This window comes from Tetranychus urticae, chromosome 1 (genome assembly GCF_039701765.1).
Source record: "Tetranychus urticae isolate SD_2017Ah chromosome 1, NJAU_TeUrti_SD_1.0, whole genome shotgun sequence".
Classification (NCBI taxonomy): domain Eukaryota; kingdom Metazoa; phylum Arthropoda; class Arachnida; order Trombidiformes; family Tetranychidae; genus Tetranychus; species Tetranychus urticae.
The window spans coordinates 24,024,220-24,039,552 of NC_142958.1; the positions used below are offsets into that span (position 1 = coordinate 24,024,220).

At 32.5% G+C, this 15,333-nt stretch overlaps 3 protein-coding genes across 8 annotated transcripts; all 3 read left to right on the forward strand.

The window, feature by feature from the left end:
- Positions 1-71: 71 nt before the first annotated feature.
- On the forward strand, positions 72-2,860 carry LOC107362762 (putative E3 ubiquitin-protein ligase UBR7). 2 transcript variants are annotated; one of them, XM_089266575.1, is made up of 2 exons: positions 72-549; positions 1,329-2,860. In XM_089266575.1, exon 2 carries the CDS (start codon positions 1,463-1,465, stop codon positions 2,669-2,671), a length of 1,209 nt encoding a protein of 402 aa, XP_089122701.1. In that variant the 5' UTR covers positions 72-549; positions 1,329-1,462; the 3' UTR covers positions 2,672-2,860. The 2 variants fall into 2 exon arrangements, with proteins under 2 accessions (XP_089122701.1, XP_015785376.1); XM_015929890.3 differs by lacking the exon at positions 72-549 and having other exon boundaries at positions 1,254-2,860.
- A 2,064-nt stretch (positions 2,861-4,924) lies between these two features.
- Positions 4,925-8,529, forward strand: Got1 (Glutamate oxaloacetate transaminase 1). 4 transcript variants are annotated; one of them, XM_015929874.3, is made up of 6 exons: positions 5,407-6,124; positions 6,326-6,535; positions 6,698-6,988; positions 7,355-7,723; positions 7,790-7,955; positions 8,029-8,529. In XM_015929874.3, exons 2-6 carry the CDS (start codon positions 6,427-6,429, stop codon positions 8,303-8,305), a joined length of 1,212 nt encoding a protein of 403 aa, XP_015785360.1. In that variant the 5' UTR covers positions 5,407-6,124; positions 6,326-6,426; the 3' UTR covers positions 8,306-8,529. The 4 variants fall into 4 exon arrangements, with proteins under 4 accessions (XP_015785359.1, XP_015785360.1, XP_015785361.1 ...); XM_015929875.3 differs by having other exon boundaries at positions 5,877-6,124; positions 6,399-6,535; XM_089266576.1 differs by having other exon boundaries at positions 5,961-6,124; positions 6,312-6,535.
- Positions 8,530-9,738: 1,209 nt separating this feature from the next.
- LOC107362739 (sphingosine kinase 1) lies at positions 9,739-13,298 on the forward strand. 2 transcript variants are annotated; one of them, XM_015929861.3, is made up of 4 exons: positions 9,739-9,949; positions 10,102-10,501; positions 11,498-11,718; positions 11,805-13,298. In XM_015929861.3, the coding sequence occupies exons 2-4, from the start codon at positions 10,107-10,109 to the stop codon at positions 12,434-12,436; spliced, it is 1,248 nt and encodes a 415-aa protein (XP_015785347.1). In that variant the 5' UTR covers positions 9,739-9,949; positions 10,102-10,106; the 3' UTR covers positions 12,437-13,298. The 2 variants fall into 2 exon arrangements, with proteins under 2 accessions (XP_015785347.1, XP_015785346.1); XM_015929860.3 differs by having other exon boundaries at positions 9,739-10,501.
- The last annotated feature ends 2,035 nt before the right edge of the window (positions 13,299-15,333 follow it).

The window sequence follows — 15,333 nt, forward strand, 5'->3', positions numbered from 1 at the left end:
AGTTTTATTCTCTTTCCTTTTCACTATGTTTCTAATCTTTTATTTACACATCTCATCTCTCTCTCTCTCTCTCTCTCTCTCTTTTCTCCCTCTTTCTTCCAAACATCAGGGTCAAAGTATCAAATGGTAATATTGACAAAGTTGTTACTGAATCATGTCGATAAAAATTGAAACTATCAAACTGACAAATGATAATTTTAATTTTTATCAAGTGGTTTTAAACAAATAAATCTATCAGTTCATCTCGTCTTTTAATCGACTTAATGATCGCTCCATAAGCTAGTAAATCTTGGTTAATTTTCTCTTTCTTTCTCATTGCCACAATCAGCTGACAAGCTACAAATCGACCTGTTCAAATTGAAAAATTTCACCATTAAAACCACAATACTCATAATCAACCCTAGTTTTGTCAAATTATTACCATTACTTTTGTGGTCTGTATTTTTATGTATATTAAATGACGCGCTAAATGATAGCAATTAAAATACGATGGCGAAAGATTGGTGGACAAACACTTTTGGGCAAACCAAGTTGATGAAAAAACATTCAGTAAGTGCTTGTACTTTTATAAATCATATCGTACTTGCTCATCAAGTTATTTATTTTTCTTTGAACTATCCTAGCTACCAAATAATTTGGTTAATTTATTATCTAATTGAAGCTAATGATTAAAATTGAAATTTTGATTTTTTAATGTTAATTGATTAAGGATTAGCTTACAGCTTGTTGTTAGCTTTTCTACCTTAGCTTCTTGAGATTACATGTGTTCGATACATATAAAAGTGCTGACAGACACTTTTCAAGTATCATTTGTCAAAATTGTTGGTCGATATTGAATCGATGATTAGATCACCATAAAGGTCAAAATCAATTAGTTTTTATGCTTCAGCTTTGATTGTAAAAATTAATTAAAATTGCTGAGGTATTAAATCTCGGATAATCTTCATTTGGATTGACTTTTGGTGACATTTTTAAAATACAAAACTACTGTGCACTGTGCATTAACTTGATTCTGGTTCGATTCTGTCGCGATTTACGTTGATTGGTCGTTTTTTCTGTTTGAAAGAATCTCTATGGCTTTCACCAAATGAATTTCTAATTATCCGTTTTGGAATGTTTTGATTTGATCAAAAAATGTCAATTTTCAATCAAATTGGTTGATTAAGGATAGTTTGTTTGCCTATCAATAGATGGCAGCTTTAGTCAAGGCGGGCATTTATTTTTTTTCGCTCTATTTTAGATCAGTTAAACTCTTTGTCTTGAATAATCTTAAAATTTATTGGATTTCTATTAAAAGTATTTTTTAATTGTGATTTTAATTATGTCAGAAAGTGAGGTCAAGTCTCTTGAACCTGTCTCATCGTCACTAGATGCAACTGGGGTTGTTAAAAAAGAAGAAGCTATTGATGACTTGCAAGATCCAGAAGCTGCTGGTGACGAGGATTGTGAAAATGTTATTACCATGATGGACGTTTTAGAAGAAGAGAAGCAGTTAGAGGACGATGCCTTTGCTGTTCTTGGTGGTTCTGATGAAAAAGATTGTACATATTTACGTGGATATGTTGTTCGTCAAGCATTATATGCATGTAATACCTGTAAGCCCTCAGCTGGTGAACCAAATGGCATTTGCTTAGCCTGTACTTATGCTTGTCATGAGGGTCATGATCTTTACGAATTATATACTAAACGTTCATTCCGATGTGATTGTGGTAATTCTAAAATGGCTGGTTCTAAATGTAATTTATGTCCAACCAAGAGTGCCACAAACCCAGATAATAAGTATAACCACAATTTCTCTGGTCTATACTGTACTTGCAACCGCCCTTATCCTGACCCGGACAACGATGATGCGATGTACCAATGCATTGTTTGTGAAGATTGGTTCCACGATAAACATCTCGAAAGTGAAATTCCAGAGGAAAAAGGTTTCGCAGAAATGGTTTGTAGCCCTTGTATGACTAAACTTGACTTTTTATGGTATTATTATAAAGATACTCTAAAGTCATCTGAAGACAATGCACAAATCAATCAAAAACAGCAAGCTAGTTCACAAGCCGATCAAAAACCAATCGTTTCATCTGCACAAGAACCTTCATCGTCTGAAAATAATATCGCCCCAAATCCCTCCACATCTTCAGCCACCTCAAGTCAAACTGAAGAAACAGAATCGGATAGTAAATCCTCCAATGCTGATAACATTGACTCTGGGATTGAAAGCTCTTGCGATTCTATTGTGTCACCTTCTTCTACTAATTGTAAACTTGAATCTCTCCAATCTTCGATCACAATCGATACCCTAAAAGGAGCCACTTTCTGGGAAGAGGGTTGGCGATCCAATCTTTGCAAGTGTACTGCTTGCTTGAAAAAATACTCAAGTCTTGGCTGCGCCTTTATATGTGATGAAACTGACACAGTTTCTTTTTACGAGAAACAAGGTAAAGAAAAGAGCATCCAAATAAGTCAATATGAGAGAGGACTAAATGAGATAAACAAGATGGATAGAGTTTCAACCATTGAAGCCATCCAGGAATGCAATTTTATGGCCGAAGAATTGAAAACTTACTTGAAAAAGTTTGCTGATAATAAGAAAGTTGTTCGCCGAGAAGATATCGATGACTTTTTTGAAGGACTCAAAGCTCGTAAACGTTCTCGATATGATGTTGGATATTAGTATTGAAAATGCTACTACATCTAAAGACCTGGTCATTTACCCGTTGGTAACCTCAAGAGAAAATTTACATAATCAGTGAAAATATTCGTTACCTTTATTCATTTTACCCAAATAGACATTGCCCAATTTAGTGTGAACCATTGTTTATCTGTTCTCCATGGATCTTAATAAATGTTTTTTTCGCTAAAACTCGCATTTTTTAAAATTTATCAAAAATCATTAATAACAAGAAAATATAAATAATTTTATTCATAGAAAAAGCACGTTATTTTACAATTGGTTTTATTCTCAAGACTAACACAAACTAACTGGTTTAGCTTGGTATAATGTCAATGGTTATCGGCATTTATTTTAATAAAAGTGTAGGATGGATTCAAGCTGTCACCATATATGGTTATCGGTACCAGTTTATCCTCAATCAAGTTCAGAATCAATATAATGTATTAAATTGAATTAACATTACGATCTTTTTTTTCATTTCAGGTCAATGAGAAATACAAAAGAAATGAACTTAAAATATACAATTTAACCATAGGACTTCAAGTAAAGCGAAATGACGATTTTAGAATGTTATTTGATGGAAATTGTGAGTTAAAAAAACGATGATTCCTCATTAAATTGAACTTGGACGAATTATAAGTTTATATGGCGATTGTTACGTTTATGTTAATCCACTGAAACCCAACACTGTGATATTGGAGCAACAAAACTCTCAGAATCCGGATAATGTTGTTTACACAAATTAATGTAATATTTAATTGCCTTTGGACCTTCATACTCATCTGTTATGTATTCACAAGGGACACAAACACCTTTCCGACTACATTGTCGGACACATAAACGCCCATAATAAGTGTCACCTTTTTTACACGCAATATATCGTGGTACACGGCATTTTTGATCACCATTGGCAATCTGGTAACACAAAGCAATACACAAGAAGAAAGTAATCCAAAGATTGGTAACACTTTTACCAAATATAATCATGTTAACTGTTTTTAAATGATTAACTTGAACTTGGATGGAAATTGAAAAAGAGAGTTAAACAGATCACCTCTAATCAAATCAAGTAAATTGTAGATTTATTAATACTTTGTGTTGGTGTACAATCCGTCTGATGATTGTCCTGTTGGTAAACTTAAAAAGGTTTAGTTAAAAAGGTTGTTTCTACTGTGAATGTAAAATGGAAATGAATTCAGTTTAAAGGTAATCAATTAGTTAAAAGCTTAAATTAGTTGAGAGTTAAATTTGATTGTAAACATTCAATGGATAGAAATGAGAAACTGATTTTAAATGTTACTTTGCTTTTGAAAATGAGTGTAAATTTTGGTGAACTTACTTGTATCAATAAAATAACCGTTATACTAAAGCAACATCTAACCTTAACTTGAATCAAAACCATCTACAAACCCATCACTGGTCCAACCTCAGGATATTCAACCCTTTAACAGTTGATCTGTCATTTTTTTCCTTCCTATTATTTATTTTCATTTTCATTCAAATTGATCTTTCAAGGTGTGGAAAAAGAGATAGAGAGTGAGAATAAGAGAGAAAGATCTGACCTCTCATCAGGTTCCGTTAACTTTCAATCATAAAACTCAGCAATTATTTGAATCAACTAATAGTCATATTGAAATCAATTGAGACTTCCGTGTTAAGCTGGGTAACATGTTAGATATGATGATTGAAATATGCCTTTTAAAAATATCGCTGTTTGACAATGTTGATGGCCTAACATTGGGTTCATCTTAAAACTTGCTAGTGCTTGGTGTAAGCACATCTGATTCAGGAAAACTGAGGACTATCATAGATTCCGTTGAATATCACCTACCAGCGGCTGGTTTATTTTGATGAGCTGCAAACACAAATTTCTGCCAATTTTTTATATTATTATAGCTATTGGTTCTATCGGAGTTCATTTAAATTGGTTTTCACCTGATAATAAATTTTTAAAGGCATAATAATTCTAGTTCTTGTAAACAAGGAATGAGGAAAAGGCTTACATTTTCATTACAATTTGTTACACTTGTCTTTTCCTCTTTTGGGTCGCCTTGGAGGAGTGTCTTATTGGTCAGATTGTTTGATGGTCAATAAATGTTTCATTGATATTAATTTCAGCTAATTATTGATTAAATGCGATAATTTGAGATGAAAATTGTTGAAAAAACCGCTTTACTAGAGCTGAGCTGATTTTAATGCCACCTTAAAGCTCGAGCTGTTAATATATTACTCTAACCTTGAGCAGTGTTTTCCCATGTAATAACTTGAATGTATTTTGTTTCAAAGCTTTACCCTGAACCATGAATTTAAACTTCTCATTGCTATCCTGATTATAGCTGATTTTCCCAATCATCCTTTCAAAGTCATCTGCAAATTTTATTTATTTATCAATCAATAACCAGTAACCAACAGTTTTAAAAGCTATCAACTATACATTGTTTCGCCTTTCATTTCTTCAATCTTTGTGAATCAATCGACTAATCAACCCAAAATGTCTGTCTTTGAATGTGTCCAAAGTGCCCAACCGGTGGAGATCTTTATTTTAGCACAAAAATTTGTCGCTGACACATCAGCAAATAAAATGAATCTCAGTATTGGAGGTAATGACGATTTCCTTGTAAAATAATATTCATGAAAACCTCTTCTCAACCAAATTAGTCCATATTTGATATTTAAGTCCTTCTCCTTTTTTGTCCTTTCACGTTTTTTATCTTAACCTTTATCAAATTCAATAGAATTGATTTAATCAAACCACCGAGTGATAAAATTCCAGTTGTCCTTGGACTAGTGCAAATATTGTTAATCTATGGTAACATATTGTTCATTGCCAAGTTAATATGTGCTTATGTTAAGATCAAGAAATACGCTGTTTTAAATATTGGCAAATATTATATAATTAGCCATTTGAACGAATCTACTTTCTATTTCTGTAAAAGATTGGCTTGAGTTGAGGCTCGAATGAATTTTTGATCGTTACATGATGCACGATCATTACCATTCAAACGTCATAAGCGTTAAGTAGGAATGTTTTTATTAATCGTTAATCTTCATTACATCACATCTAGATATTTAAATTCATAAATAATGCTTAATATTTTTTAGATTAAATTTAATTCAGCTTCAGCTAAGATTTTATGGAAAATCAAATTTTTGAGAACATCTTTGTTTGAATTTTGCGCTGAAAGTCAATCAATTATATTTACATAATTTTTAAAAGGAGTCACATGTAATTTTTTGAAATAGTTTTCCCTGTTTTAGCCGGTTGTGTTTTAATGTCTTGATCCTGGCTTAGTTTGGTTTGATTAATGTTCTGGAAAATATTTACATAACCTATCATTAGGACTTAATTCTCATGCCTCAGTCAAATCGGGTTTATTTGAATCTAAACTGATACTTTAGTTTTGAAAAATCTTGTTTTGAACAATAGATTTGTGATTTTGGTTGAACAAAAAGGTATGTATAGCAACATGAACCAATTCTGGAATGTTAATAATACCTGTTTGATATCAATCAATTATTGTTCCTTCAATATCAATTGATCTGAATTTACATATTGACGACAACAAGATTATATATTGTTATCAATCGATTCCGATAAGAGATATCAATCGAATCTATATAATAATCTCACTAAAACTAGTTTTCTGCAAGTAGACTTCGTCTGCGTTATTTTTTGATCACAGATCTTAGATTATTGATTCATTGAAAGTCTTTGCAATATTTCTAGCTATTGATTTGTCGTGAAACCACTCAAAATGAGTATATTTGCTTGTGTTGAACCGGCCAGAGTTGTGGAAACATTTCACTTATCTCGTTTATGTCTCGAAGATCCTTTTCCTGAAAAAATTGAACTGACTAAAGGAGGTACAAATTTTTCTTTTATTTTACTCATTTTGGTTTGCTATTTTAATGTCAATTTTTTGTGTGTAACTGATGACGTATACTCTTTCAACTCTTTTTCATCGATGTGACCTCTTGTGAAATCAGAATTTTCTAAATATTGTTTCATCTGTTTACTTTGATTAGCTTACCGGGATGAAAATGGTAAACCATGGGTTTTACCTGTGGTGCGGAAGGTTGAAAGTGAAATGGCTGCCGATGAAAATCTTAACCATGAATACCTTGACATGCTTGGTGATCCAGACTATTCCAATGCTGCAACTACCTTGGTACTTGGTAAAGACTCTATTGCTCTGAAGGAAGGTCGAGCTTTTGGTGTACAATCTATTAGTGGTACAGGAGCTTTGAAAATTGGAGCTGATTTCTTAAGACGTTGTCTAGGCTATGATACTGTTTACATATCTGCTCCGTCTTGGCGTAAGTATTATAATTTACTCGTCTATTTAGACCGTCGACTACCTGTTCTTACCTGAAATTGCGATCTACTAAGACTACACCGATGCAAAATGGAGAAGCTCGATCCTTGAAGTTTGATTTAGCAATTTTGATATCAAATTCAGTCGAAATATTTAATTATTATATCTAGATAACCATGTATTGAAATACCAATTTTAATATTATCCACAGATGAGATTTTAAACTATTGGTGCAATTCAATTCAAGTTATTATTTTCTTTGCATGGAGCAGTCCCTTTTTCATTGATCGCAATTGAAAGTAAACTTCAGCTAGTCAACGGTATATTGTTTTAACATTATAATTCAATTTTTTTTCTTTCATAATAGCTAACCATCAATTGTTATTCAATCATTCGGGCTATAGTAATATCAAAACTTATCGTTATTGGGACGCTAAAAATCGATGTCTGGATTTTAATGGAATGATGGAAGATTTGTCACAAGCTCCAGCAAAATCGGTTATTATATTGCACGCTGTAGCACATAACCCTACTGGATGTGATCCTACACCTGAACAATGGGCAAAAATTGCCAATCTATTGAGGGAAAAGCAACTTTTCGCATTCTTCGATTGCGCTTATCAAGGATTTGCTTCAGGTGATTTGGATACAGATGCATACGCAGTTCGATATTTTGTCCAACAAGGATTTGAATTTATTTGTGCTCAATCTTTCGCTAAAAATTTCGGATTATACAGTGAGTAAACAGCTTAGTGTAACTTTTCGTTTATCTAATTTCTCTCTATTTCAACGATTCTCCTAGATGAGCGAGCCGGTAATTTAACATGTGTTGTCAAGGACCCCAAAGTAATAACTAACATGAAAGCCCAAATCACTTTGATCGTTCGAGGTAACTACTCAAATCCACCTGCACATGGTGCTCGTATTGTCAAACGAGTTCTCACAGATCAAAAGCTTTTTGCGGAATGGTAAGAACCCTCCTTTCTCGCTGTCTTTCTGGTTTGATGTTGTCATTTTAATCACTTGTATTCATTATTTCAGGCAAGAACAAATCAAAATTATGGCTAATAGAATCATCGAGGTACGAAAATCTCTACGGGAAAAATTAGAAGCTCTAAATACACCAGGTTCTTGGAATCACATTACTGATCAAATTGGAATGTTCTCTTATCTCGGTCTTAACGAGGATCAAGTTAAATATCTTGTTGAACAATGTCATATCTACTTGCCTAAAAGTGCTCGGATATCAATGTGTGGAATTAACAAATCAAACATCGATTATATGGCCAAATCAATTCACAGTGCAGTTACTAAGTAACTCCAGTAAATTAAACTCATCAAGCCTAATTTACGTTCAAACCGTTTAAAGACTTTGATTCTGATTCTCATCTAATTATGATCTAACTACACCGTTTGTGTTGTTTGGGCAATGGTTTTGGTTGCTGGTGCTTTCCATTTTAATCTCTATGTTTCTCAAAAGATTTATTTTGTAGTCTTAAATTGAATTCTAATGAGTCCTATTAAACTATTAGAAATAGAAAATACTCTTAGATATCATTCTCACAATTTATTATTTGGTTTTTAAAGGTTGATAATTGAAAATAATTGATTGCCTCGTGTACTCAAAAAATCAATGTTGCAATTAAATTAATTTTGTAATGGTTTATTTTCAATCAATTGGCCGGATAGGATAGTATTTTTACAATGAATTCAGTTCTCTCAATCATTCACAGCTTTGGTTATACTGCGATGGAAATGAGATATTTCCTCCGGAAATATTGATTCAATTAGTTGTATATATGACAAATTTTGATCCAATTTCATTGCATGAAACCAATTTCAAGTACAGTAGTATTTACAATTGGCTATATTGTCATGTAAAGCTAAATCATTTCCTTAAAACTTATTCAAATTTACTCACTTCGAATTTGGCGGTTAAATGGTTGCTTGAGTTTAACCGAGATTACTCTAATTTCATCAATTATCGCCTTATGCAACCTGTTATTTGTAATCAGTTATTGAATAATCGCGTAATCTTTACACCGCTTGATTTAATTCTGTGTTTTTGTATCTTCAAGCATTAAATTTTACGTATTCAACGAAAATTCAAGAACACATTGTTTTATGGGAAGGTCGAGATCCTGAAGTTTCATATCCTGATATTTTCAAAATACTAAGAAACAAACCAACAAATGTTCTTATTATTAATTTACTTACAAACTGGTCCAGTGTTAATCAAGCCAATCACTTTTACGCAGCTACCTGACTTGACCCTTTAACCAAACAGACTTTTTAACCAGTCTGGTTAAGAAGCTGCAGGAAAATAATTTCTGGGTCCATCTTTCTCTTTCTTTTGGTTTGCATGTTCAAGATTTCGATTAGATTGTGTGAAACTGAATGGTTACATCTTTGAAGGAATAAGCCATCTAATGTTGACCTAAGCCACAACTTTCACCTTTCTTCCTGAGCTACAATTTTAGATCATCAAAAGGTAAAAAATAATTTAGTACAACCTGTTTAATAGGTACTCATCCGATTTTTTGTTATTGACAGGATTGGCAAAATATAGTTAAAAGTCTGGGTTAAAAACAGAGACATAGAAAGAAACATTCGGATGGATTTGAAGATGAAGAAAAAAAGAGGCAGAGAGAGATAGATAATGAGTGAGAGCCTGAAGATAAAGAGAAGGGGAGAGAGAGTAGAAGGTTGTATGAAATGAATGAGGGAAAAAGTTTCTCTCTATTTTTTATTTAATATCAGTCAGTTGAACAATAAATTTTGTGTCAATTTTTGTAATTTTTGTCAATTGAAAATATCCACATTTGTACCACAACATCGCCATTATATTATCTGTTAGTTATTGCTGGGTAATATACATTATCCATGTCTCAACGTGTTGTCTAATTTTGGGTGATAACATATCGATCATTGTAAAACCCGCCAGATAAAGCTCCTTATTATTGTAAGTCTTTTCACACTTACTACTGTTCTGGTTTCACCTCTTGACCATATTTTCATCTTATTGTTTGGGTTTCTCACCTGCACCTGTGTTTTTTCATCTTTCACTTGTATTGTTTGCTGTTTTCATTTCTACTCAACGTAAAACACCTTTAGTGAGGATGACATTACCTACTACTGTTAACCATCACAATTCATCATCCTTATCAACCTCCAGGAATCGTAGACTTTTGATATTGATCAATCCATTCAGTGGTTCTGGTAAAGCTCCCAACAAATTCAAGAAAAAAGTGCAACCTATCCTTCAAGAAGCTGGTATAACCCATCAAGTGATCACAACTAACTATAAAAATGGTGCTCAAGATTTAATTAAAGATCTCACAGATATTTACCATTGGGATGGTATTGTCGTTGTTTCTGGTGACGGTTTACTCTTTGAAGTTTTCAATGGACTTATGTTACGTGATGATTGGCAGAAGGCAATCCAAATACCTGTTGGTATAATTCCCGCTGGATCTGGGAATGGGTTGGCTGCCACACTGGATTTTAAAACAAGGTTAGTCCATTTTCCTCATATCTTCGCCAATAATTCTAACCTCTCAGCCTTAAATCCTGTGGTGATGAGTATCTCGAATATTTTGAGATTGGATTCAACCTGATAGTTTCTCTGTATTTTATCTTAACATATGCACACTACATACAGTATGTGTGTGTGTATCCCAATAGCCTTGTTTATTTCATTTAAATGTTATTATGCTCTTTTTACCTTTTTGTTTTCTGGTCAATTCAGTATATCTCGCAATTTGAGTTGTTGCCAGTATTGCTTTATTGTTTGGCTTGATTGATGGTTGGATATTTAACCGATTTTTGCTTCTACTTTCAACTTGTTAGTATGTAAGGTGATTGCGCTTTCATTTCACCCTTTTCTATTGGAAAGCTTTCCAGCTATTGAATAATTTTCATCTTTCTATAACTTTCAGTGTACTGTTTTACTTTGAAGTACGGAATTTAACTGGTTACCAGGTCTTGTTTGCTTCATTTGTTGAAAAATCTTATCTTAAGGTAATTACGTTAACCCTATTATCTTGGTTAAGAGGCGTATTGAACGCGATAATTTACCGATTCGAAATTAATCTCGACCTGACAAGTGAATATATATTTTTTGTAGTTAACTCAAATAGCTCTACTACAGTATACAAAATAATTTTTTCATAATACTTCGGATAAAATCAGACAATCTCCATTGATTTATCTTATTTCATTATACTTCTCCCATTGTTTTTACATAATACAAATGTAGCACCATTCGAAACTTGTCAAATATCGCTCTAACAATAATCTTTTGTCTACGAATTCATAAAAAATTTGGTGAAATGTATTTCAGGTAAAAATATTCAAGATCAGCTTTCTTTTTGATGTCTATCTATTTTTAAAATATTTGATTGACATTTATCATTTCTTTCATTACACTTTTGACATTATTTCACTTTCCTATTATCTCCATCCTCTTTATTGCCAATCAATAATTAATGCTTATTTATGCTTATAACAGCTCAAATGACACACCCGATCCAATAACATCTGGAGCACTGAATGCGGTATTTGGTAAACCATGTCCTGTCGACTTAGTCGAAGTTTCCCTCCCCAGACAAAAGCTATACTCGTTTCTCTCAGTTGGCTGGGGACTGATTTCCGACATTGACATTGAATCAGAGGGACTTCGATTCATAGGAGATTCTCGTTTCGTCTTATGGTCAATCTATCGAAGCTTCGGTAGATATATTTTTTTTCTTATATCCATTCATTTATTATTATTTATGAAATACTTACGTATATCTTATTCTCTCTTTTCGTTTCAGTGCCCAAAACTTATCGAGGTAGACTAAGTTATTTGCCTGTCGATAATAAAACATTGACCAACCTGAAGAAACATGGATCAGATACAATTGAGATTGAAGTGAAGCAAACTGGAGATAATAACGAAACAAATTCCTCTAAAAGACATGAGGAACCTTCAAATGATACTCACAATGACTCTGGTAATGTTGGTGAAAATGATGATGCCTGTTCATCACCATCTCCAAATCAAAATGATTACATTCCACCTTTATGGGAAGCAGTACCTTCTAATTGGACAACAATTGAAGATGATTTTATCATGGTACAATCAGCTAGTCAGTCTCATCTTTCACCGACCGTTCATTTTGCTCCACATTCTGAATTAGCCGATGGCATCATTTGGTTAGCATATATAACCAGTAAAGTGTCCATTAAAAATCTTCTGCGATTCCTGTCTTCCCTGGAAAGTGCTCGTCACACTGATTTGCCTTACGTGAAAATAATACCCGTTCGTGCTTTCCGCTTAGAACCTCTCACCTCTGGTGGTACACTTTCAATTGACGGTGAGGCCTTTGACCCTCAACCCTGTCAAGTTCAAATTTTACCCTCAATGGGAAAAATATTCATCCGAGATGCAGACCAAATTTCTTAAGCTCGCAATTTCTTCAAATTTTTTGTTACAAATTCTGGGAATACACTCTCAAAAGCTGGTGGTTCCAAGATTAAACTCAACTGACACTGAAAACTTAAAATTTTATACGTGAAAGATGACTGCGATTCAACAACAACAGCAACCAGCCGGAGGGAAAAAATGAAGAAAAATTAACCTTAAACTTTTCTTGCTCTTTCCTACCATTAATCAAACGGCAACAATTATCACTCCTCCGTATTTGTGTTATCATGTTATTATGTTGCCTCTTTCCTCCTCTTTCTTAATTTTTCTCTCTTTCTTTTTTCTATTTCTTCATTTCTGTCTATTTTATTCACTAGACTTGACCATGTTTGGCAACAAGGAAAAACACACAAAGATTCCTGGTGAATTGAAAATGAAATGAAACACTGATGAAACACACTCACGAAAAGCAAAGTGAATAAAGGACATAATTATAAATAAAGCATAGGAATCACATTTATTATCAAATGTAATTGCAATAGTTAACTACACATGACTTTCTTGTTGGACCTGTTTTGTTTACACAAATCAACCCTCCTTCAACAACAATATTCATTGCATGTGCTTTTGTTGCACACAAACATCATCTTTCCATTACAGTTTCATGTTATCAAAATCATCCCCATCAATTGAAGCATTTTTTGGGTTTCACTCATCATATGGTGTACAAAATATTAAATATATCTTTGGTTACAACCAACCTGATTATCGCATGTTAATATACAACAAAAACAATGAAGGACAAGAAAGCAATATAACATTGTTTTAGTCAAGTGACGTTTCAATCAAGTTTATACTATGATACAATTAGTCTTTTTTATTAAAGGCAAACATCTTTTAATTGTTCATTTGACTTTCATTTCCCAATATGGACAGTTTGAGAAAAGCGAAAAGCTGATTCCGTTGCAGATTACACAGAGAAATTGTTGATCAATAGTGATTTAATCTATTTGTAGCTGATAATTTATTGATTACGCTTTTTTATGTCACTAGCAATTGAGCTAAATTGAGCATTAATTTTCATTTGGAAATTGATTTCAATTTCAGGAACAGGATTTCCGAATACTTGAAACAGTTGTAACTTTTTAGATCAATTTCTCGTGATCAATCTTATGATTAGTTAAAAAGGCCTTGATTGTGTTGATTGATAAATTAGCGACGTGTTTATTTTCGATTGGACTTTACATTTAAAGCTTGATCAACCTGAATCGTTGGGAAAAAACAGACATTGTTGTTTCTTTCAATCATATCTAACAATCTTGATTATTTTTACAATGTTTTCATGAAAGTAACCAAGCTTTCCTCGTTACATAAGAATCAACTCTTTGAATCAAACAATTGTTAAACCAAATCACATGAGTCTCATTGATTTACATCTTGGTTGTGAATTGTGAAAATCAACTGCGAATCCAGGAAATTACATAATTATCTACGATTAATGTTTTGGTTAATTTGATTTATTCCCAAGCTAATAACACAATGAAGCAATGACAGTCAATATCATACAATCGGGTTTTATCTTACTCAAAATTCAGTGTTATCTCGATGTGGGCAACTAACGATGTTATTGTAAACAACAATCAGAAGGATGGCACAAACAAAAGTAAAACATGTCATTAACTAAATTGTTTTGATACTCTTTTGATGAATCAGATAGAGAGAGATTAATCAATTGACCTGAAAATAGGTTGTTTTGTCAAAAAAACAATTTGCCTTTGACCGAGTCACTTTCACTTCTCTTCCGGATTGTTTGCTTGTTTTGACTTTGATCTTTTGGATTTACGGTTTCCTTTATCATGTTGAACCATTAAGCTTAATCTTTACTGTTTACTAAATCATCATGTTTATCAATTATCAGGTCATATTGATAATTACTTTTTGACTTTGAAACAATCAAATGAACCTTGTTAACCTTTTCAATTTGGAAAGCTACATTTATGGTAAATGTTTAGAGAAGGATATTAAAATTTTACTCAACAGTTACACTGCAATTAATTACACTTGAATTTTTGCTAAGTTGGAAGATTTGAGTTTAGATTGAAAACAATTGAATAAGGAGATCCTCTTTAGATTCGCTTGTTATGGTGTGAAATAATCTCATCAGGTGATCAAATCTTTTGAATGTTTCAAGCCCCATCCATGGCAAATATACAAAGTATTTAAATGTACATTAGTATTGTAATCAAATTTCAAAACCATTAGATTTCGGCCTTCGACAAATCCTTGAACAAGAAAACAATTATTGAATAAAGTTGCGTTTTTTTTGTTTCCACTTTTTTTCAACATTAGTCAACCATAATCAGCAAACAATATTCAATCATGCTTAACAGTACAATTTGTCCATCCTCATTGATTATCTCATCATCTGTTTCCCCTTGACAACAAACTTATCCATTTGATTGAACACAAAATTAAAATAATAATTCTTGGATGAACAAATTAATCAAGTTGCTTTAATGAATCCGCTAATAAGCTTTAATAAATAACAATTTTCAGCAACAGATGGAGCTTAACATTCAATAAACTCAACAAAAAATGATTGGTAGTGTCATCTATTGATTTTAATTGTAAACAAAAAAACTGGTTAACTCCAAATTTTGATTTATGAACAATTAATAGTCAATGGTTATGGTAACCACTAGCTAATCAGTGTTAACTGACTTAATGCAGGGTGAAGAGGGACTAATTGAACAATCTGATTTGTAATAATTGTCTTTTAAAGCTAAACATTAAACTGATTAATATCTTATTCAATGCAAATTTAATTAGCATCCAAGTATTTTTAATTTTGAATCTGATTTAACAATTTTAACCTAAATTATTTATTCATTGAGAATCCTGAAAACAATTAGACTTCTTTAATTGAACCAGCTAAT